General features: G+C 37.6%; 3 protein-coding genes across 11 annotated transcripts; 1 reads left to right on the top strand and 2 right to left on the bottom strand.

The window, feature by feature from the left end:
- Nucleotides 1-33: 33 nt before the first annotated feature.
- Nucleotides 34-10,474, top strand: rnf207b (ring finger protein 207b). Of its 9 annotated transcripts, XM_079588390.1 has the most exons (19): nt 34-124; nt 1,109-1,195; nt 1,502-1,692; nt 2,662-2,794; nt 6,040-6,184; nt 6,299-6,380; nt 6,464-6,539; nt 6,644-6,769; nt 6,911-6,957; nt 7,242-7,314; nt 7,404-7,472; nt 7,576-7,644; nt 7,718-7,839; nt 7,913-8,090; nt 8,916-9,101; nt 9,184-9,235; nt 9,325-9,442; nt 9,966-10,049; nt 10,163-10,474. In XM_079588390.1, exons 3-19 carry the CDS (start codon nt 1,502-1,504, stop codon nt 10,305-10,307), a joined length of 1,896 nt encoding a protein of 631 aa, XP_079444516.1. In that variant the 5' UTR covers nt 34-124; nt 1,109-1,195; the 3' UTR covers nt 10,308-10,474. The 9 variants fall into 9 exon arrangements, with proteins under 9 accessions (XP_079444516.1, XP_079444515.1, XP_079444517.1 ...); XM_079588389.1 differs by lacking the exon at nt 34-124 and having other exon boundaries at nt 1,064-1,195; XM_079588391.1 differs by lacking the exon at nt 34-124 and having other exon boundaries at nt 1,075-1,195; nt 1,502-1,688; nt 10,163-10,462.
- Nucleotides 10,475-11,014: 540 nt separating this feature from the next.
- icmt (isoprenylcysteine carboxyl methyltransferase) lies at nt 11,015-13,874 on the bottom strand. The gene is made up of 5 exons (XM_079588398.1): nt 13,574-13,874; nt 13,169-13,257; nt 12,851-13,020; nt 12,045-12,262; nt 11,015-11,951 (listed from the first exon to the last, which is right to left on the bottom strand). The coding sequence occupies exons 1-5, from the start codon at nt 13,790-13,792 to the stop codon at nt 11,769-11,771; spliced, it is 879 nt and encodes a 292-aa protein (XP_079444524.1). The 5' UTR covers nt 13,793-13,874; the 3' UTR covers nt 11,015-11,768.
- A 112-nt stretch (nt 13,875-13,986) lies between these two features.
- Nucleotides 13,987-20,015, bottom strand: draxinb (dorsal inhibitory axon guidance protein b). The gene is made up of 7 exons (XM_079588399.1): nt 19,895-20,015; nt 17,241-17,713; nt 16,968-17,149; nt 16,528-16,639; nt 16,052-16,144; nt 15,097-15,186; nt 13,987-15,013 (listed from the first exon to the last, which is right to left on the bottom strand). Exons 2-7 carry the CDS (start codon nt 17,710-17,712, stop codon nt 14,901-14,903), a joined length of 1,062 nt encoding a protein of 353 aa, XP_079444525.1. The 5' UTR covers nt 17,713; nt 19,895-20,015; the 3' UTR covers nt 13,987-14,900.
- Between the last annotated feature and the right edge of the window lie 233 nt (nt 20,016-20,248).

Below are 20,248 nucleotides of genomic sequence, written 5' to 3' on the forward strand. Positions count from 1 at the left end.
TCCAAAAATAAAAATTTGTCACATGACGTATTTCCTGTATTTGGCCCCAATGTTCAAGTATGTGTTGACTTTTGATTACTGGACACAGTTAAAAAAAAACAAGTAAAGTTTTTACAGAGCTAAGGTAAAGTTTTATTTAGGCTACATATTTTGATTTTCAGTAGCTACTTTACACTTTCCACTTTACACAAAAACTCTACATTTCTGTTCAGTATAGTCGCTGTAACAGTCAACACGATTTAACAATTATGATACTTATTCATTTAACGTACACTGGAAAGGTTTCCTCAACATCTCTTGATTTTGTGAGTTCCTGAACATGATGAATGATAGATACGCTTAAGATACGATGCGATAGTGGGTTTACGGTGCGTCTACAATCGAACATTGCCTGAGTAGGTATTTGAATCTGAATTTACTCCACAACCGTTAAAAAAGAATGTTCTGTATATTATGAATATACGTAGTATGAAATTCAGATGTACTGCATCTACCATGCAGTTACTATCACGTGACCTACCAGCGTCAGTTACGATGCTTCACCTCCATTCATAAATCCTCTCCCGTGGCCTCATGGGATGGTAAAATGTCCATTGTATGCACACTTCAGAATCTCATTGGAAGAAGTTCATCTGGGTAATTTTTGTGTACTCTTTTATGAGTAATGTGAATTCAGACATACTTCTTTTGTCACTGTTTTTCGCCTACTAAATAGTAGAAAAGTACTATGATTTCTAGTGAAGTGGCCAAGTGTACTGAAACAGGCCCTAAATTCACTCATCTTCATGTCATTACAAACATGACGTTTTTTCTACAATGGATCACAAAATGAGACATTTGAGTGCACTTAACACTTTCCCTGATATTTTGTGCTTTCTGCATGTTTATAACAAAGATTAAATGTTAGTCTGACATGACATGCTAGTCTGCATGTTAGTTTCAGAAATATATACTGTGTAATTTAATTTTAGATACCATGGCTCTGCTTTTGACAGACAATGGCATCTGGTTTGTGTTGTGTAATCAAGGTCTGAGTATTCTGGCCCCAACATATCAGCTCCTCATAACAACAGATACAGGAGTGTGAATTCATTGTTTGTTTTTGAAGCCATATCCTGGATCTAGGAACCCTCACAGAACCTTCACACAGCATTCACTGTCACTCCACCCAGCAGAAGCACTCGGACAGGACAAGGTATATACATATTCTTCATAGGTGAATGTAATTAAATATGTATATTTTTCAATATGCATTAAATCATGTGACTTTATGTTTCTTCACAGCCTATTCAAAGGCATGTTTCTGTTTTGGAGCTATCTTCTATAATAATAAATATTGAACTTAGATCTCAACTTTTTCATTCTGAATCAATGACAGCCCAAGGATACTAAGCATACTCAGAATAATATGTACTGTAGATAGGCTATAAATGTGCAATGTGTAAATGAGCTCCTGTAGCATATAGTATATCAGAATATCTGACGGTCTTTATATTTTCAGATGTCTGGAGAGATCTTTTCCCCTCTGGATAATCACTATGACCTGGACAGTGCCAACTGCCATCCTCTGGTGTGCCACTTGTGCCAAGAACAGTATGAGCATCCATGTCTACTGGACTGTTATCACACGTTCTGTGCCAGCTGCCTGCGCGGAAGGACCGTGGACAGCCGACTGACTTGCCCTCTCTGTGGGTAAGAATTTACTTAATTTAATCACTGATCACCTTATTCTTACAATTCACACAGTATATAAATGCTTGCAGAGGGGTGGAAAGGGCCCAGTGTTAGAACAGATTTAAACGCAAAGATAAAGCCTATGACATGTATGCATTTGAAAAAGATTGTATTTATAGATTTAAATGGTCAAACGACATTGTTTGGTGAGCTCTATGGTGCCAGGGGCATCTGTAGGAGAGATGACCTGTTAACAGCTGCAACATTAATCCTGCCTTTGATCAAAAGTCTCTGGGCACATTCTGCCAAGGCCACTGTGGCATCAAACAATAAACATAACACTATCTGACACTTGACATTGGATACACGGGTCCTGGGCTGGCTACAGTTAGAGATGGCTGAAATGCCAGTGCGCTCACCCTTCTGCTGCCATATAGTAAGTCTAGCAGCAGTTTAATCGCACACTGTATATCTTGCACTTATGGAGGGAATTTATACAAAAATAGAAAAAGGTTGGTGGTCTTTATAAAGAAGCATGTTAGAGTAAGTATGAATTTGTTTTAAGCTGGTTCAGTGTTCATTTGTCAAATGTCTCAGCGTTTTGAGTGTTACTTTGTCATTGTGATCGCATGCATTATGTTTGTCAATGTTATGCACCAGCAATGCAAAGGACTGTGTTAATGTTATTATATGATAATATATTGTTGTTTAAAACTTTTTTCTCATAAAAGTGAATTAACTGTGAATCTTTGAACTGTTAATCTAAGTAGTATTTTTTTATATGAGTTGTTTGAGTTCCTTTCTGTTTGTGTCTATTTCCGTCTCTATGGGAGTTTATCTATCGCTATCTCAGAATTCAGAAGAGAGCTATTTGTGTCGTTGTTGCTATGGAGGGATAAACACGTCAATGCCAGATGTATGACTAGGACATTATCAATGGGTCAAAAGTTCTGCACAGACACACAATACTGTCTGTTTCTTTTGTAGACATCAGTCTGTTGTGAAAGGAATACATGCACTTCCTCCAGAGGATCGACTCCTGAAGTTCTTGTTGGACAGTTCAGCAGACAGTGAGGAAACCGTGCAGTGTGCTAACTGTGATTTGGAGTGCAAGAAACAGGTCTTGTTATCACAATACTGTAACATGCACTTAAAGAAGAATTTAATGGTTCCCCATCCTTAAAGTCACGATGTAACGCAAATAGCGACAGATATTTTATTCACATATAAACATTCATCAACTCACACAACAGAACGGGCATGTTCTCTTAACGTGCGAGAACCAATAAGGTTCATTCTTCTCGTGTTACACAGCACGTTTGAGCTTCTGCAAGAACCAATGAGGTTCATTCTCGTGTTACGCAGCACGTTTGAGCTTCTGCAAGAACCAATGAGGTTCATTCTCGTGTTACGCAGCACGTTTGAGCTTCTGCAAGAACCAATGAGGTTCATTCTCGTGTTACGCAGCACGTTTGAGCTTCTGCAAGAACCAATGAGGTTCATTCTCGTGTGTTACGCAGCACGTTTGAGCTTCTGCAAGAACCAATGAGGTTCATTCTCATGTGTTACGCAGCACGTTTGAGCTTCTGCAAGAACCAATGAGGTTCATTCTCGTGTTACACAGCACGTTTGAGCATCTGCAAGAACCAATGAGGTTCATTCTCGTGTTACACAGCACGTTTGAGCTTCTGCAAGAACCAATGAGGTTAATTCTCGTGTTACACAGCACGTTTGAGCATCTGCAAGAACCAATGAGGTTCATTCTCGTGTTACACAGCACGTTTGAGCTTCTGCAAGAACCAATGAGGTTAATTCTCGTGTTACACAGCACGTTTGAGCTTCTGCAAGAACCAATGAGGTTCATTCTTGTGTTACGCAGCACGTTTGAGCTTCTGCAAGAACCAATGAGGTTCATTCTCGTGTGTTACGCAGCACGTTTGAGCTTCTGCAAGAACCAATGAGGTTCATTCTCGTGTGTTACGCAGCACGTTTGAGCTTCTGCAAGAACCAATGAGGTTCATTCTCGTGTTACACAGCACGTTTGAGCTTCTGCAAGAACCAATGAGGTTCATTCTCGTGTTACACAGCACGTTTGAGCATCTGCAAGAACCAATGAGGTTCATTCTCGTGTTACACAGCACGTTTGAGCTTCTGCAAGAACCAATGAGGTTCATTCTCGTGTTACACAGCACGTTTGAGCATCTGCAAGAACCAATGAGGTTCATTCTCGTGTTACACAGCACGTTTGAGCTTCTGCAAGAACCAATGAGGTTCATTCTCGTGTTACACAGCACGTTTGAGCTTCTGCAAGAACCAATGAGGTTCATTCTCGTGTGTTACGCAGCACGTTTGAGCTTCTGCAAGAACCAATGAGGTTCATTCTCGTGTGTTACGCAGCACGTTTGAGCTTCTGCAAGAACCAATGAGGTTCATTCTCGTGTTACACAGCACGTTTGAGCTTCTGCAAGAACCAATGAGGTTCATTCTCGTGTTACACAGCACGTTTGAGCATCTGCAAGAACCAATGAGGTTCATTCTCGTGTTACACAGCACGTTTGAGCTTCTGCAAGAACCAATGAGGTTCATTCTTGTGTTACGCAGCACGTTTGAGCTTCTGCAAGAACCAATGAGGTTCATTCTCGTGTGTTACGCAGCACGTTTGAGCTTCTGCAAGAACCAATGAGGTTCATTCTCGTGTGTTACGCAGCACGTTTGAGCTTCTGCAAGAACCAATGAGGTTCATTCTCATGTGTTACGCAGCACGTTTGAGCTTCTGCAAGAACCAATGAGGTTCATTCTCGTGTTACACAGCACGTTTGAGCATCTGCAAGAACCAATGAGGTTCATTCTCGTGTTACACAGCACGTTTGAGCTTCTGCAAGAACCAATGAGGTTAATTCTCGTGTTACACAGCACGTTTGAGCTTCTGCAAGAACCAATGAGGTTCATTCTCGTGTTACACAGCACGTTTGAGCTTCTGCAAGAACCAATGAGGTTCATTCTCGTGTTACACAGCACGTTTGAGCTTCTGCAAGAACCAATGAGGTTCATTCTCGTGTGTTACGCAGCACGTTTGAGCTTCTGCAAGAGGTTTGTACACAAAGCAGGTTCAGTTGAGCTTCTGTTTATGTTCGCTGATCAATGTTTATATGTGAATAAAAGCCTAAATTCAATCTGTTCATCATATAAAAGCGATCAGGTCTCTTCAGAAAATTTGAACTAAACCGCTCAATTATGGATTAGTTTTACAAGCTCTTTATGAAGCTGCGTAGCTGCCACTAGAGGGACAGAAAGCTCTCAGACTTCATCAAAAATATCTTTGTGTTCATAAGATTAATGAAAGTCTTACAAGTTGGAACGACATGAGGGTAATTAATGACGAAATGTTCATTTTTGGGTGAACTAAAAATCAGAGAGTTTAGCTTCAGCTTGCCTCAACACACGTGCCAGTTTCTATATGCCTATAAGACCTTGATTAGCTGGTTGAGTTGTGTTTAATTGGGTTGAGCTGAACTCTGCAGAACAGTGGGCCTCTAGGAGCAGGATTGGACACCCCTCCTCTAACGGTTATTTTAGTACTTAATTCATATTTTGAGAAAAAAAATGCAATTATTTTACCAAATGATGAGATATTTAAATTACCAATGAATTAGGTTCTAGTAAAAGTTGTTTACACAGTCATGTTAATGACAACAAAAAAAGTAGAAAAAAAAGTGAAAACATATTTTATTAAGGCTAATTTGTGACAAAACATAATATATTGTTTCTTTAACTACATGTTGTCTTATGAACAACCAGTCAGTAACTACAGTTTATGAGTTTGATTTACTAAAAAGAAATGAGTCATTCGAGTAATTTGACTCAACGTGCTGTTGATTCAGTGTTTGCCGCATTCAATTCTGGGTTGCACTTTATTTTACAGTATGTGTACTTACATGTACTTACAGTGTACTTACCGAAGAAAGTACTGGTTAATATAAGGTAACTACATGGGTTAAGGTTAGGTTCAGGGTTAGTACCTTGTGTTAGTACATACTGTAGTATGTACTGTAAAATAAAGGGTAGCACTTTATTTTACAGTCCTGTTTCTCATGTACATACGTACTTATTGTAGTAATGACACTAACTGGGCAATAATAGGCACTAACCCTTAATCTACCCCTAAACCTAACCCCATCCCTTATTGTTACCTCACATTACTCTGTATTTTCATGGGTAAGTAGGCTAAGTACACTGTAAGTACATTGAAAGTGCATCCAAATAAAGTGCTACCAAATTCAAATATTTCAGTAGGTCTTTTTCTCTTTTTCTTTTAAAAGATGAGTGTGTTGTTTAAGTATTTCATTCTTCTGTCACAAATCCCAGGATGTGGATGCAATGTATTATTGCAACACTTGTTGCCAGCCACTGTGTCGAGACTGCAGGGAAACCACCCATAAGGCCAAGATGTTTTCCTGCCACGAGATTGTCTCCTTGGCAAAGCGCACCAAAGAAGCCCACAAAAAATGTGGTGTGTGTGAAGCTCTATTTTGAATTAGTTCGAACTACTTACATTAAAGACATTATCTTTTGTCAAGAACTAGTCTTTAAGGCTTTGGGATTTGTGCACTTTGTCTATTTGCAGCCCTCCATGAGGAACTCTACATCATGTTTTCTACAGAGAAAAAGTCCATGCTCTGCATCAACTGCTTCAGAGACATGCAAGTGTGAGTTCTAAACTTAACGGAGTATGTAATTAGCATATGACTCATATGATTTCAAAATAATGTGGGTTAGTCTTATTCCATAGGGAGAACAGAGCGCACTGCATTGATATTGAGACAGCATATTTACAAGGCTGTAAAAAACTGGACCAAGCCGTCTTAGTGAGTTTCTCTCCCGTCTTTTTTTCTGCATTAATATACTTTCATCTGTGTCTGTATAGTGTGGAGCTGTGGAGCTCCTATTGAAGTCATTTCACTCTCCTCAGGCTGTGAAGGAGCTTCAGACTTCAGCTCGAGAAGCAATTATTCTGCTCAAAGCCATGATCGGAGAGGTCAGAACCAATGTGGATGAAGAGGAGAGCGCCATCTGCACATTGTTCAATAATATGCAGGTGCCACGCACAAATACTCAGTTAATCTGGCCACATCTTTATGATTTTGATGTTGGAAATTGATTTGAGATGTAAAATTAATTTGGAATGATTCATATAAAATTGCAGATTCACACATTTATTTATTTATTTATTGCTCAGGAAAAACTAGCAGAGAGAAAAAAGATGCTTCTCAAAGCAGCACAAAGGTAAATATAAATAAGAGTTTGCCTCTTTTTTTCCTTTGGTCTGATAATGAAATATTTAACAAATTTAAATATTTTCCTTATATTTTGATGGTTTAATTGAACTTCTTCATTAAAAACAAATTCCCAAACCAATCCCCTCCGAACATCACTTTTGGCCACTGTATATTCTGCATCACTTACACATGTATATATAATCTTGCACAAAATGATTAAGGTGAAGGAGAACCAAAGATCCTGATAAAGGAACACTATTATTAATCTTCTTTCGTGTGTTTATTTTCTAGCCAGCATGAGGAGAAGGAGAGAGCCTTTAAAGAGCAGTTATCTCATCTTGCAGCACTCCTCCCAACTCTCCAGGTAAGCGTGTTTACTTCGTACATCTCCATTCATCTTAGCTTTTCAAATATTCCTTGCTTTCAAACATGTTTATTTTTACTTCTCTCCAGGTTCATCTTGTTACATGTTCTGCCTTTCTAAGCTCAGCAAATAAGTTTGAGTTTTTGGACATGGGATATGTGAGTAAAAACAAATGCTTTTGTTTGTATTTAATCATAAAAAGAAAATTATTTCAAGGCATGCAACTTGAATTGCAAGGATTGATTGATTGAACTCACACAGCAATTAATGGAGAGACTAAAGAAGATTGTAAAACTACCACACAGATTGAGACCAGCTCAAAGCAGTAAGGTTAGTTTACTAAATGCAAGTATGTTAAATAAGTCAGTACATAAGTTATATCTGCTGTTATCCATCCCCGCAGATAAACACAGAGTATCGCTCTGAGTTTGCGCGCTGCCTGGAGCCTCTCTTGCTGTTGGGACAACGGCGTTCACTGTCCACTACAGGGAGTGTGGCTTTAGGTCTGGGAAACGCCAGTGGACTGTGAGTCTTGGTAGTAGGTACTAAAACTTGAAAAAGTAACATTTAAACATAAAATTAATATTTTTTTATTTAGGATGCAATCATCCCTGTCAGTGCAATGTCACTCTCCAGCCATCAGTGACATGTCACTGTGCTCCTCGGTGGTGCACAGGCCGACCTCACACCGTTACATCAGCACCAAGGTTCTGCTGGCGGAGGGTGGAGAGACGCCCTTTATGAACCACTGCTGCAACTACGAGAACAGCTACAGGGTGAGCGTTGCGCATGCGCTCCTGGCCATTATATTTTACTCTCAGACATTTTCCTGGCTAATTACATTAATTGTGTTGTTGCAAAAGAAAAGCAACAACAAAGTAAAGTGAATGGTAACCAAATCCCAACCCTCGCTTGTCGGTCAAAAATTTCAAAAAATGTTTTTGCCAATTAAAGGTGCAGTGTGTAAAATGTATGTACTATATTTTAGTTTGATGTTTTTTGTTTAATATTTTGTATTTTTAAGGGACTTTTTAAATTCTAAATTATATTTATGCTGTATGACCTGAACATTTTATTTCCAACTTGGACTGTCGTGAATCTTGAATGCTTTCGAGCACAGACTTTTTTCCTACAAAGTTTGATCACTTTTCGAAAACGATACGTGGCAAATTATTGCTGAAGTGAATATTTTTTTAAAAAAGTAACATTTTGCAGTGGCGCGAAAAGCCTGCTCAGGATAAGGAGGCGTTTTACTCTAAAACTGCAAGAAAATCAAAGCCATAAAAAGTTGTGTTCAAAATTTTAGCTTGATATCTCAAAAAATTAGCTTTCAGTAAGATTTTGTTTGGCTGCAGTACCAAGTTTTCACTAGATAAAATTTGTCTCCCATTTATTTCCAATGCAGTCATTTTTAACCGCGAGGAGCACAAGTGTAACTATTTTTTACAGGACAATTTAACCTTTTCGAATCATGTTCATGATTTTTTTTTGTGTGTTCACATAGCAAGTGCCAAAACCTTTCGTACCATTCCAATAATGTAAAATATTTAATAAAAAATATTGTACTGCAACTGACAGATTCTCCATGTGTGTTCGACCAGACTTTACAGACCCAAATCCAGAAGCTCAAAGACCAGGTGCAGGAGATTCACAGAGACCTGACCAAGCACCATTCCCTCACCAAACCCGACACCATGAGTGAGATTTTAGAGCGCTCTGAACAGGTGAACGGACAGATATCTATAGAGTACTCCTCAGTGGAGCTCATGCGGGCCATTTTCGAGGAGGTGAGATGATAATAGTTTAAGACTGGCATTAGGAGGAGGTGAAAACTAGGAGGGCTCATTATACCATCGATGTTGTTCTTAGATCTGGGAGGAGACATTACAGAGGGTGGCAAATGAACAGGAGATTTATGAAGGTAAGTGAATTCATTAGATTTTCTCACTAAAACCTTCTCACTACTGAGTTGAAGTATTTAGTGATTCTTGTTTATTGTTCATTTTTTAGCACAACTTCATGACCTGCTTCAGTTAAAACAGGAGACCTCTTATTTGACCACTATCTCCAGACAAATAGGCCCTTACATTCACTCCATAGCGAAAGTGAAAGAGCGTCTGGAGCCCAGGTACAAAGAGCTTGATGTATCATTCACATGGCTATATATACACATATTACTGTTCAAATCTTTGGAATTGTACAAATATATATTATTTACATTTTTGAAAGAAAATTTCACAGTATTTATGAAATATTATTACTATTTAAAATAGTTGTTTTCTATTTGAAAAATTCAAAGCTGAATACTCCTTAATGATCACGATTCTTTAAAAATCATTCTAATACGTAGATTTGCTACTCAAGTAACAAGTTTACTCAAGTTTTTCAGGATTGTTTGATGAATATAAAGTTCAATAGAACAGCTTTTTTTTAAATATAATTTTGTAACAATGTACATTTATTTGCATTGTAATTTTTTTTTAAAGTTATCAAACAACGGACAATTTAATTTACACAGCAAGGCTAATTTTTACCTGCAATCTGACACTTGGCAAGCTCACCACTCATAACTTACATAATCAATCACCCATACCCATGTATAATAATTCCTTAATGGCTTTTCATTTTTAATCTAATCTGATCTCTAACAGGCTGAAGGAGCCTAAAGATGATCGCACAGAGATCATGCTGAAGCTCTATGAGGACAGCACCTCGACTGCGGACACACAGCCCAGGTGAGTTCCCTTCATTTCTCAGAAGTATATTACAATGTTGTTGACACACACTCATTGGCCATTTAAAAAGAAAAGTAGTTAATTAATGGTAATTCCATGCTTCACTGATACAGTAATGAGCTGTCCTGTAACACTGAGGACAACTGGACTCCAAACAGCCTATCAGAAGAGACCAATCCCAGGAACAAGGAATACTACAGGCCAAACAAACAGAATAACACCACTGATACAGCCAATCGCAAAGAGATACCAATGTGAAACCGCTTTTGTGTTGGTCCTAGAAACGGTTGTCAGCTTAGATATCTGTTAAACTGAACAATAAGCATGTGTTTATGTAAATCTGATATAAAAAAAAGAGTTCACAGCGCATTTTAGAGAATCACAGTAATGTCAAATAAAAGTGATAAGCGTTCAGTGTTTATTTTAAAGGTTTGTTACATTTTGCTGAAGGTGTTAATCATGTAGTTATCATTCAAGAGGTAGGGTGGTCCTCTCCCATCAGCTCTTTGCACGAGCCTAGTGCAAAAAAAACCTATTGCATGTGTTCAAATGTCCATTACCTGTACCTACGCATATATTATAGTGCTCGTCATTGGTTGAAAGTGTGCAAGAAATTCCTATTCTTTACCCAATGTCTATTTAAGCTACATCATGCCAGGAGGACATCGAAGCCTTCCTCCTAGAAATGTAAAATCGTAAAGATAAAGACTTTGGATACAGCATTCCCCTCTGGCGTTCGGCCCTCTGAATCCCACCTTCGTAGAAACAGATTTTTCTTGTTGAATTATCATGCAAGTGTGAAGGAAAGTGAAAAGACATGGATATGGTAATGAGTGAGTGTGTGTGGGAGTGAAGACGAAAGAGACTAATGCATTTGACAACTGTTAGATGAGAGGACATACAGTATGCATTGAGAAATACTGCATAACTGGAGGACTGTAAAGACCAATGGAAAGAGGAATTAAGCCTGTAATTTATCAGATACGTTTATTTCTCTAATCATAATATTAAAACTGTCCAACAGCATTGACAAATCAAATCACAGATATTTCGATTGTCGGAAATCAGTAGGCCTGTTGTGACTGGCAGAATTAGTGCAATCCGCTTCGGCAGATCTTAAATAAAAAGCCCACTTTCTGAGACATTATAAACAAATTTTTACACAAAATGGACAACGTCTAAATGGCCACTGCAGTAAATATATATTGGGTCCAATTTAAAGCTTCTCTGAATAAAACTCTTTACCTCAAGGTATTTTAAAAAAATCTACTGAAATCTCTGGACGTTCATAAATTAGTAACAAACCCTTGTCCTGAATCTCACTCCTAAGGTTTCTAAACAAAACCAAGGGATTTAAAAAAGAAAGAGCAGCGTATGAAATTACATGGTGCAAATAGGAGGATAAATGATGTATGACGCATGTAAACGAGGAGGAGTTAGACAGAACAGAAATATGATGAAGTGCTGAGGAAGGTGGTTTTGGTGTACTAGAATCTCTGATGGTGTTGAGGGTGGAAGCTCCACCCCGCTCAGGGTAGACCAATGTGTCTCAGAACAGATCAGCGGGTCAGTTTTACTGTGCTGCCACCTCATATATCTGTGCCGGCCCCAGGGGCCGCGCCATGATGCCACCAGGCAACTAGCTCACTCAGAGTGCCAGTCAGAGGTGTCCAGGTGTGCACTTTCAGACTATTTCCTCCCTTCAATGCAGCAACGGCCTTAAGAGTTAACCCTGATTCCTGAGATGAAGGGCAAGCCAGTGAAGACCTTCTTCTTGTACTCAACATAGTCCTCTCCAAAGAAATGGATGAGAGAAATCTCCTCTTCCTCAATACGCTCTCGAAAGAACCGCCAGCTGGCGATCGTATATCCCAGTATACATATCGGGTTGCACAGCATTATCTGGAAAAAAAAAAGACAAACAAGAGTACAGGTTTAAAACAAAACACATGAACACAAACCATTATTTAACCATTGAAATAATGGTTAAAGTACCTGAGTGCCAGTGCTCCAGTAAAACCAGCCCACGTAGGAAGGATGTCTGAAGAGAGCGTATACTCCTGTGGTGACCAGCACATGGCTCTGGGCTTTCTCATTCTGCACTATATGGTTAAAGTTGGACCCTGCCGTCAACATGGCAGCTTTGCGCAGGCTGTCCCCACAGAGAACCATTACCAGACCCACCAAACAGAGCCAGTTCAACTGCTTTATCTCTGTAGAAACAGAAAACAAAATTCAATTTATTAAAAAAATTTAAGGAAGCATTTCAACTGTCCCTGAAAAAAAAATAAACAATTAAAATGAACAAATAAATAAAATGATATATAATTAATAATAATTAAAGTTAATGATAATAATGTTTTGGCAATATATTATATTTAATAAGTATACAAATGGACAAAACTTACATTATTTTGTTTCCTTACTAATAGGCTTGTCACAATCATGAAGTTTAAGCTGACGACTGTCATACAAATAATTGCAATTATATACAGTACTGGTCAAGAGTTCGGGAAACATTACTATTTTTTATGTTTTCTCTTGTGCTCATCAAGCCTGCATCTTTTAAATCAAAAATACAGAAAAAAACAACAGTAATATTGAGAAATATAGCCCTATTTACAATTTAAAATAATGTTTTTCTATAATTTAATATACTTTAAAATATCATTTATTTCTGTGTGCAAAGCTGAATTTTCATCAACTAATTACTCCGTTCTTCAGTGTCACATGATCCTTCAGAAATCATTCTAAATCAATTTTGAATCAATCTGGATTTACTGACCAAGATCACAACAAACCTGGAATAAGGAGCATTTCCACAGTGAACTCTATCCAGGAGGAAATAGCTGCTAATGTGTACTCAATACTGTGGTTGAGCAGGAAGGAGTCTAGAGACAGACTGCGTGGGTTGATGATGGCAGTAACCAGGTACTCAGAGTAGTGGAAAAATGACAGTGAACACATATACCTAGTGGAACAAAACAGGAGTTATTGCATAACCTAGCAAATTCATGTGACTTTTAAGGCAGGCCATCCTTGCTTTCATTTTCTATTTTTAATTACACGTGTATGTTAACCTGAAAAAGGCCTAACCCATTTCACAAAAGTTGGATTACCAGCCAAAGTGTGTCCATGCTGTATCTGCCAAACTTAAAATGAGACCACATCCAAAGGCAAATCCAAGAAAGCAGGCTCGAACAGCAACCTGATCAAGCAAAAAGGCAGGAAAGTGTTAGCTAGATCCTGATACTGCAAATCCATATACAGTAAGCTGTCTTCTAGGAGAGCTTATTCATATTGACAGAGAAACTCTTACGAGATCCCATTAGAGTACTAATGTAATAGGATTATATACCTGCACACAGGACATTACCAATCGCTGCCCTGGCAAAGGCAGACCTAGATATATCTTACCTTTGTTCATTTAAAACACACATATGGATATGAGCGGGGTTCCAGCTACGCAATAATTGTTCTATTAGTATAACACACATCCTTCAGACTGTCTCTCTGAGTCTTACCTTGTATAAAGGTCCCTTGTATATGATTAGCAGGAAGCCATTGATAACTGTAATGTACGCCGCAATGGCTATTTTTCCGTTCACATCCGTGAGGTAATCGAATATCCAGTCAATGTGAGAGCCGAATTTTACAAGTAAAGGTATTATAATGACGGCCAGTCCTGATATAAAGCTAATAATACTTATCCTCCCTTCTAGCACCAACTTGCTGCCTGCCATGTTGAAAACAGCAAGATCTCGCCGAGAAATCTCGCGAGGGTTCCGAGCTCACGCTGACTTGCCTACTAATAGATTTGACAGCGTTTTCAAGCTCATTGAACTGTAGCAATATCCTGATGTGCGACTGTAATTTCAAAAGATTCAATTATTTAGTTAATATTATTATTACATCATGCATTTTAACAGTAGTCTTTAGTGATATTAGTGGCTGTTTTGTAGCCACAATTTACCAATGAAGCAATAAAATCAAGAAGTTGTTTCCCTCAAGATGTAGAATAAGGGTCCTATTGTTCATCAGCATTAAATGTTCATCTACAGCTGTATGTGGAATTTTATGTGGTGATGATGGTGGTATTCTACACAACACACTTCCAGTATCAGATCAAAGAACTGAACTATGATGAAGAAGCACAAGATCTCCCATATAATAATGAACGCTTGGCTTCCATGAGCATGATGAGAAGCATTATTTCAGTGTAGCACAAAGCGGTGGAGTAATTCAGATTTGAGCCAAAAGGAAGATTTACTGGTTTAATAATGTGAGATGAAGATCTCCCCTGTGTTCTTCTTTGTGTCCATTCCAAAGCTGCTCGTCTGATTGGAAGCTGGGGACCTGGCAGGCGTTGTAGTCCCAACATTAAAAAGACTGTCTTTGCATGCATGCCCAAGTCCATCTATTCACTACTGTTCCCTTGTGATGACAATAACAGATCGATGCAACTCAACCGCATGAACACAAAATACTCATGTCTACATGCAATAACTTCTAATACATTTGTGACAAATTTAAATAAAATCCACAATGACACATTACTCAATCTTCATATCACTATTACATATCATAACAGAGTAGCTCAATTTTCATTAATTTGAATGAATTGATCTTGTAGGTACTGTATACACAATCTGTTTGGTAAAACTTGTGCATGTAATCCATTCTCAAAATATTGCTGTCAATGTTTTACAATTTTTGGAAACAATTAAATCCAGAAAAGCAACCAAATGATACAACTAAACATGTATAATAACATGTATAAAAATCCAAAACAGTGGAAAATGTAATTGCATGCATTTGGAAAGGAAAATATGACAAATTCTTCTGCCTCATTTAAACAATAATGAACATGCCACGGTTTAAGCTTATACCCTCAGGATCAACACATTGTCCCTTTTTGCGTGTGATGCGGTAATGCCTGTGCAATTTAGCATAGCAACGAAGCCCTGTGAAGATGCAAGGAACATTTTAAAAGATGATTTCCACTTTGTCAGCATGTGTAATAATCAGTTTGAAAACATTTGCTCACCTTCCTCACACATGCAGCTGTCATAGCACTTGTTGTTGAAGCCACGGTTGTGAAGCTCACATACATGTTTTCTGAGATTACAGCACGACCCTGCCATTTCATGTAAATGAGGTAAAAATTGTGTGATCATTTATTTGACTTTCAACTTAATTCAAAACTTTGGAGACAGTAGGATTTTGTGATGTTTCTGCACCAAGGCTGCATTTATTTAATCAAAATTACAATAAAACAGCACTATTGTGAAATATTATTACAATTTAAGATAGCTGTTTTCTATTTTAATTAGTGCTGTCAAATGGATAAATCGCGATTAATTGCATCTAACATAAAACATTTTGTTTACATAATATGTGTGTGTGTGTGTGCATATATATATATATATATATATGTCTGTGTGTGTATATATATATACTGTACAGTACATAAACATATATTTATACATATATATAAATATAGGCTAATAATATTTATACATACACATATATTATGTAAACAAAAATGTTTATGTTAGATGCAATTAATAGCAATTAATCCATTTGACAGCACTAATTTGAATATCTTTTAAAATGTAATTTATTCCAGTGATGACAAAGCTGAATTTTCAGCATCATTCCTCCAGTCTTCAGTGTCACATGATCCTCCAGAAATCATTCTAATATGAGGATTTGCTGCTCAAGATTTTTATTTACTTATTATTATCAATGTTGAAAACAGTTGTATTGCTTAATATTTTTTGTCGAAAACGTGCTTTTTTTAAGGATTCTTTGATGAATAGAGAGTAGAAAAGAACAGCATTTATTTTAAATAGAAAGCTTTTGTAACAATGTAAAGGTTATTATATTATATTATATTTATGTTACATTATATTTTTAATAACTCAAATTGCTTTTGCTCACTGGAGAACAGATATAGTATAAGGGGCTTGTTGTAATAATGCAAAATGTGAAAAAGTCACCTGGTAGACAATCCAGGTGATGTTTACAGCTCTCTTCTGGTGTAAGAGTAACAAGTTCAGTGCTGGGACTTTTTGTGGCCTGTTTGTCAGATCCTAGATGGAAATAGAGTGATGTTATTAGTAAAAAAAATTATTCACCAACACATTACAACAGACACCTGCAGTTGAAACATCTTAACTGAATTTGCTACGTTTAGTTTTCAGCATATTAGGGCATTTGGTGTTTTTCATGCACAGGCGGATGAGACATGGGAACACTTAGATGAATTTGCCTAAAAGTCTTAAATAGTTCATTCTTGTGGTTCCAAATGCAAAGCACCATTAATCTGTTAAACGATTTAGCATTGCATAGTAGCATGCACAAATTATTTCAGTTCACCATTTCAAAGCAAGCATACTTCAAAAGCAAACTTCTAACTTTAAAACTCACAAACGCAGAAACAATGTGTCTGTATTTGTAAGTGAAATATTGGTACCTTGCTTCTTAGAAAATTGCTTTTTGTCTGCAGGCCTCATATATTCATAATCAGTCCAGTCGAAGAATGTTATGTTGAAAGTGGGCGTCACATCCCCACCTGAACTTCTGACCTGAAGTACAAAACAACATATTTAGTATTCATGTCACTATATGAGGTATTGAAATGTCACTTTTTCATATGAAAGTAAATCACTTTGGCCAATTGATGATCCTTTAAGATTCAATATAACAAATTGTAGTGGTCTGTTGAATAGATTGAGACAATAAACAAGAAATTGTTTCATGTGTGGATTAAATTGATAACATGAACCTATTATTCCTCATAATTTAGGTCATTGGGATTCAGTTTTATTGAGCCTGTTAGACACTGACAGATGAAAAGCTGAGATATTTTTTAATCAGTGTTATTGAAAAGACCGAACAGCTAGATGATGTTACCTGTGGTTTACTGGAGGGGGTTGGCTTTGTGGACGGCTTCCCACCGACTGCTGCAGTTATGGATAATATGAAGGAGCCAGCAGTGGCTGCGGGGAACACGGACTCTGTGGGACTCCCAAAGGAGTTCATATTGAGCCTTTGATCAAAAGAAACCCTCCGTTTCTTCCCTGATGCCAAAGACTCTATGCGAAGAAATAGCAAGTAGATAATTATAAAATGGCAGGACAGTTATAAGGGAGTTTTACTTTGGAAAGTTTGAGGGTTTCTTTTTACCTTCATCATGAACAGCCCTAATGATGTGCCCTCCAAACACTTTGCGCCCAGTGGGATGTCTCATTGCCTGCGCTGCAGTCCCGGCGCCAGGAGAGATATTAATTTGCTCTGGAATTAAGGAATCAAACCCCTTGAAGGTCCTCTTTCTTGCACTCAATACTCGTCTTTTATCTCCTGGCTCTATCTCTAAGCGGACGGGACTGAGGCCCTCCAGGTCTGGCCCTTCATTTTGGGTGTGGAACACAGTAATATGGGGCATATCTCTGAGCAGACCTGCTGTCATCCTCTCCTTGCGACCTCTGTGCTTCCTGTGATGACTGTGTTGATGTATGGATGCCTCTGGCATGGGCGGGATAATCACATTGTCGCTGAAGATTTCCATGGCTGAATTGTGGCCCATTTCGGTGCTCAATGTCATAGTCCCCAAGTCAAGGAGGAGAAATGAGCCAAAATACCAACAAAAAGCCACCATTCTAAGAGTAGAAAAGATTAAACAAATAATACACAGTATAATACAGTAATAAATAACACAACTCAGTAATAAAGTCACATTTTCTCATATATACCCTATATTAAAACCTTCTGGAATTTAAATTAATTATATTTATTCAGCAAGTATGTATTAAATTGATCAGAAGTAACAGTGAAGACATTAATGTTACAAAAGATTTAAAAAAAAATAAATAAACGCTGTTATTTTTTTAAAACTTTCTATTCATAACAGAATCCTGCCAAAAAAAAAGTATCACGATGGCCTTAACAATATTAAGCAGCACAACTGTTTCCAACAGTGATAATAATTATAAAAAAATTATTGAGCTTATCATAATATGATGCCAGTCTCCACAAATCCATTCTTTCACCAAGTGCAACAATATATATGTTAATCCTGGAACAACACTCAACCAATCAGATTTGAGGAACAAGTTTACAGTTTATGTCACGTTTAGGCTTACAACCATGGTTAGGTGTTTCTACATCAGTGTTAAATACCTGTCAGTTCACTCTGATTTTATGGATAATTTATGAGTAGGGTTAGGATTAGGGGGATAGGGTTAGGATTACATTTTTGGACAGGAATGTTGTTCCAGGACCAACAAAATGTGTTGACTCAGGAACGCATCTAACTTGGCAAAATCAGGACACGCAATCTATACTGAAGCAATGTGTCACAGTACAAAAAATGATTTGAGTTACTGGCTTTGAGAAGGCTAAATGTAGATGGGCAGACAAATCCCTCTATTCACACTTCAGAACAAGGAAATCACCTGGTCTCAACACAAGCTTATAAGACTCAAATGCACACGGTAAAAGAAAAATTATGTTTTGAAATAAACCAAAGCAAATCAGCCTGACAGACCATTTGATGTAATGTTGCTCTTCTTTTTGTGAACATTTCAAATGCTTTGGGAGTCCCACCAGGCTCTACATTTGGTATTTGATCTTGAACAACTGGACAGCATTGAATATATGTTGGGCAAAGACTCTGCATGAGCAATGGTGTCTGGCGACTTTAGAAATGTTATATTCCCTATCTGACTTATTACAATATATAATTCAGACAGACATGTAAGCGCATTCGCTCTAACTGTCATTTTTGTAAGCATCTTAGAGATGAGGATGAAGAGAACTGATCCAAGCCCAGGGATTTTTACCCTCAGAAAATGGATTACACACACTGAGCAGATGAGTGTGACTAATTCAACAAGCGAATTTAGCTTTCATGTACTGACAGACTAGAGTTGTGACAAATCCAACATTTCCCAGCCGTGGCAGCATTTACATATATGAACTACAAAACTTGGAGATTTAACCGAAAGCTGATGATTTGGATGCTATAGATAAAGCCTGAGGATGTTGAAAGATTTACTGGAATATTATTCACTTTAGTTGAACTTTTTCTGGTGTTGGTGTAAAACCCTCAACCTCAAATTGCAGCATGCCACGCAAACAAGTTTTAAGTGAGGGGATTGATGTATTTTTATGAAAATATTACAAATTACAGGATCCACTAAATAAAGTATATTTAAAACATTAGTTTGCATAACCAACATAGCATAAAAAGAAAATGCAATCATTTGAAAGTTGTTGCAATAACACAGTTCTCTTTGAAGCACAGCATAATGGTAATTTGCCACAACATTAAACAAATAATAAGTGTATCTCTGTTTCCTATGCTCTTAATTATTCAAATTCTGCATATGCAGTTGATCATGTGTTGATTTTATCTTCATTAATTTCAAGATCTCATGCTGTGCACGCCAATGCTGCTCAGGAGCCTAAAAATATCAAAGCTTCACCCCTTTTTTCTCATTAGTCCGTGTAAACAGTGACATGATTAATTCAATGGGGAATCTGTGCTTGTTCTTCCTTACATATATACTTTTCCTACTTATACGACTATCGCAAAACTATTCACTTTAAAAGCAACTGTAATATGCATATCATGCCAATATAATTACCTGTCAATAAATCCAGTAGCCTAATGCCGTTAACATAATAACACATGGAAAGCATGCGTTCAACCACGAATTAACGATCTACTAATCTTTAAGTTTTAACGCGGCAGAATTGTTTAGCTTGACAAAACAGCTCAATAACGACTAAAGAACATTAACAAACATTCAAGAGAAAAGAATGAAGAAAGTGGGCACCTGTTCTCCGGTGTGTGACAGTGATACGTTATTTCTGCTTGCAGTCCACACTCCACAATGAGCGCGTGTGAGTAGGAGAGCGCGCGCGCGTGATTGTGAGAAGCGCAGTCTCGAGCTCTCTCACTGAAGATTGCGAGTCACGCCTATATAACCTAAATACCTGAACAAAAGAAGCGCTCACATCTTTTCTTGCTGACTGAACCAATGGTCTAGGTGTGACGATTTTAATGGTGTATGTTTTGGGAAATGTTTTGACGAATGTTTGATATTGTTACCATTCGTGTTATTAGGCTACTCTAAAATAGCCTAACTAGGCTATGTGTAATTTTCAGAGGTGGACAGTAGGCCTACATT

This window comes from Phoxinus phoxinus (genome assembly GCF_949152265.1).
Source record: "Phoxinus phoxinus genome assembly, chromosome: 18".
Lineage (NCBI taxonomy): Eukaryota > Metazoa > Chordata > Actinopteri > Cypriniformes > Leuciscidae > Phoxinus > Phoxinus phoxinus.

What these genes read in the sequence shown, in the direction of transcription:
- rnf207b (XM_079588390.1), top strand. Translation starts at nt 1,502, where the DNA reads ATGTCTGGAGAGATCTTTTCCCCTCTGGATAATCACTATGACCTGGAC. An exon ending in ATTTGGAGTGCAAGAAACAG is followed by an intron (nt 2,795 to 6,039) that starts GTCTTGTTATCA and finishes CACAAATCCCAG; the next exon opens with GATGTGGATGCAATGTATTA. An exon ending in AACTGGACCAAGCCGTCTTA is followed by an intron (nt 6,540 to 6,643) that starts GTGAGTTTCTCT and finishes CACTCTCCTCAG; the next exon opens with GCTGTGAAGGAGCTTCAGAC.
- icmt (XM_079588398.1), bottom strand. Translation starts at nt 13,792, where the DNA reads ATGGCAGGCAGCAAGTTGGTGCTAGAAGGGAGGATAAGTATTATTAGC. An exon ending in GCATGGACACACTTTGGCTG is followed by an intron (nt 13,021 to 13,168) that starts GTAATCCAACTT and finishes TTGTTCCACTAG; the next exon opens with GTATATGTGTTCACTGTCAT. An exon ending in ACTGGAGCACTGGCACTCAG is followed by an intron (nt 11,952 to 12,044) that starts GTACTTTAACCA and finishes TTTTTTTTCCAG; the next exon opens with ATAATGCTGTGCAACCCGAT.
- draxinb (XM_079588399.1), bottom strand. Translation starts at nt 17,712, where the DNA reads ATGGTGGCTTTTTGTTGGTATTTTGGCTCATTTCTCCTCCTTGACTTG. An exon ending in CCCCCTCCAGTAAACCACAG is followed by an intron (nt 16,640 to 16,967) that starts GTAACATCATCT and finishes TTTGTACTTCAG; the next exon opens with GTCAGAAGTTCAGGTGGGGA. An exon ending in GCAATTTTCTAAGAAGCAAG is followed by an intron (nt 16,145 to 16,527) that starts GTACCAATATTT and finishes ATTTCCATCTAG; the next exon opens with GATCTGACAAACAGGCCACA.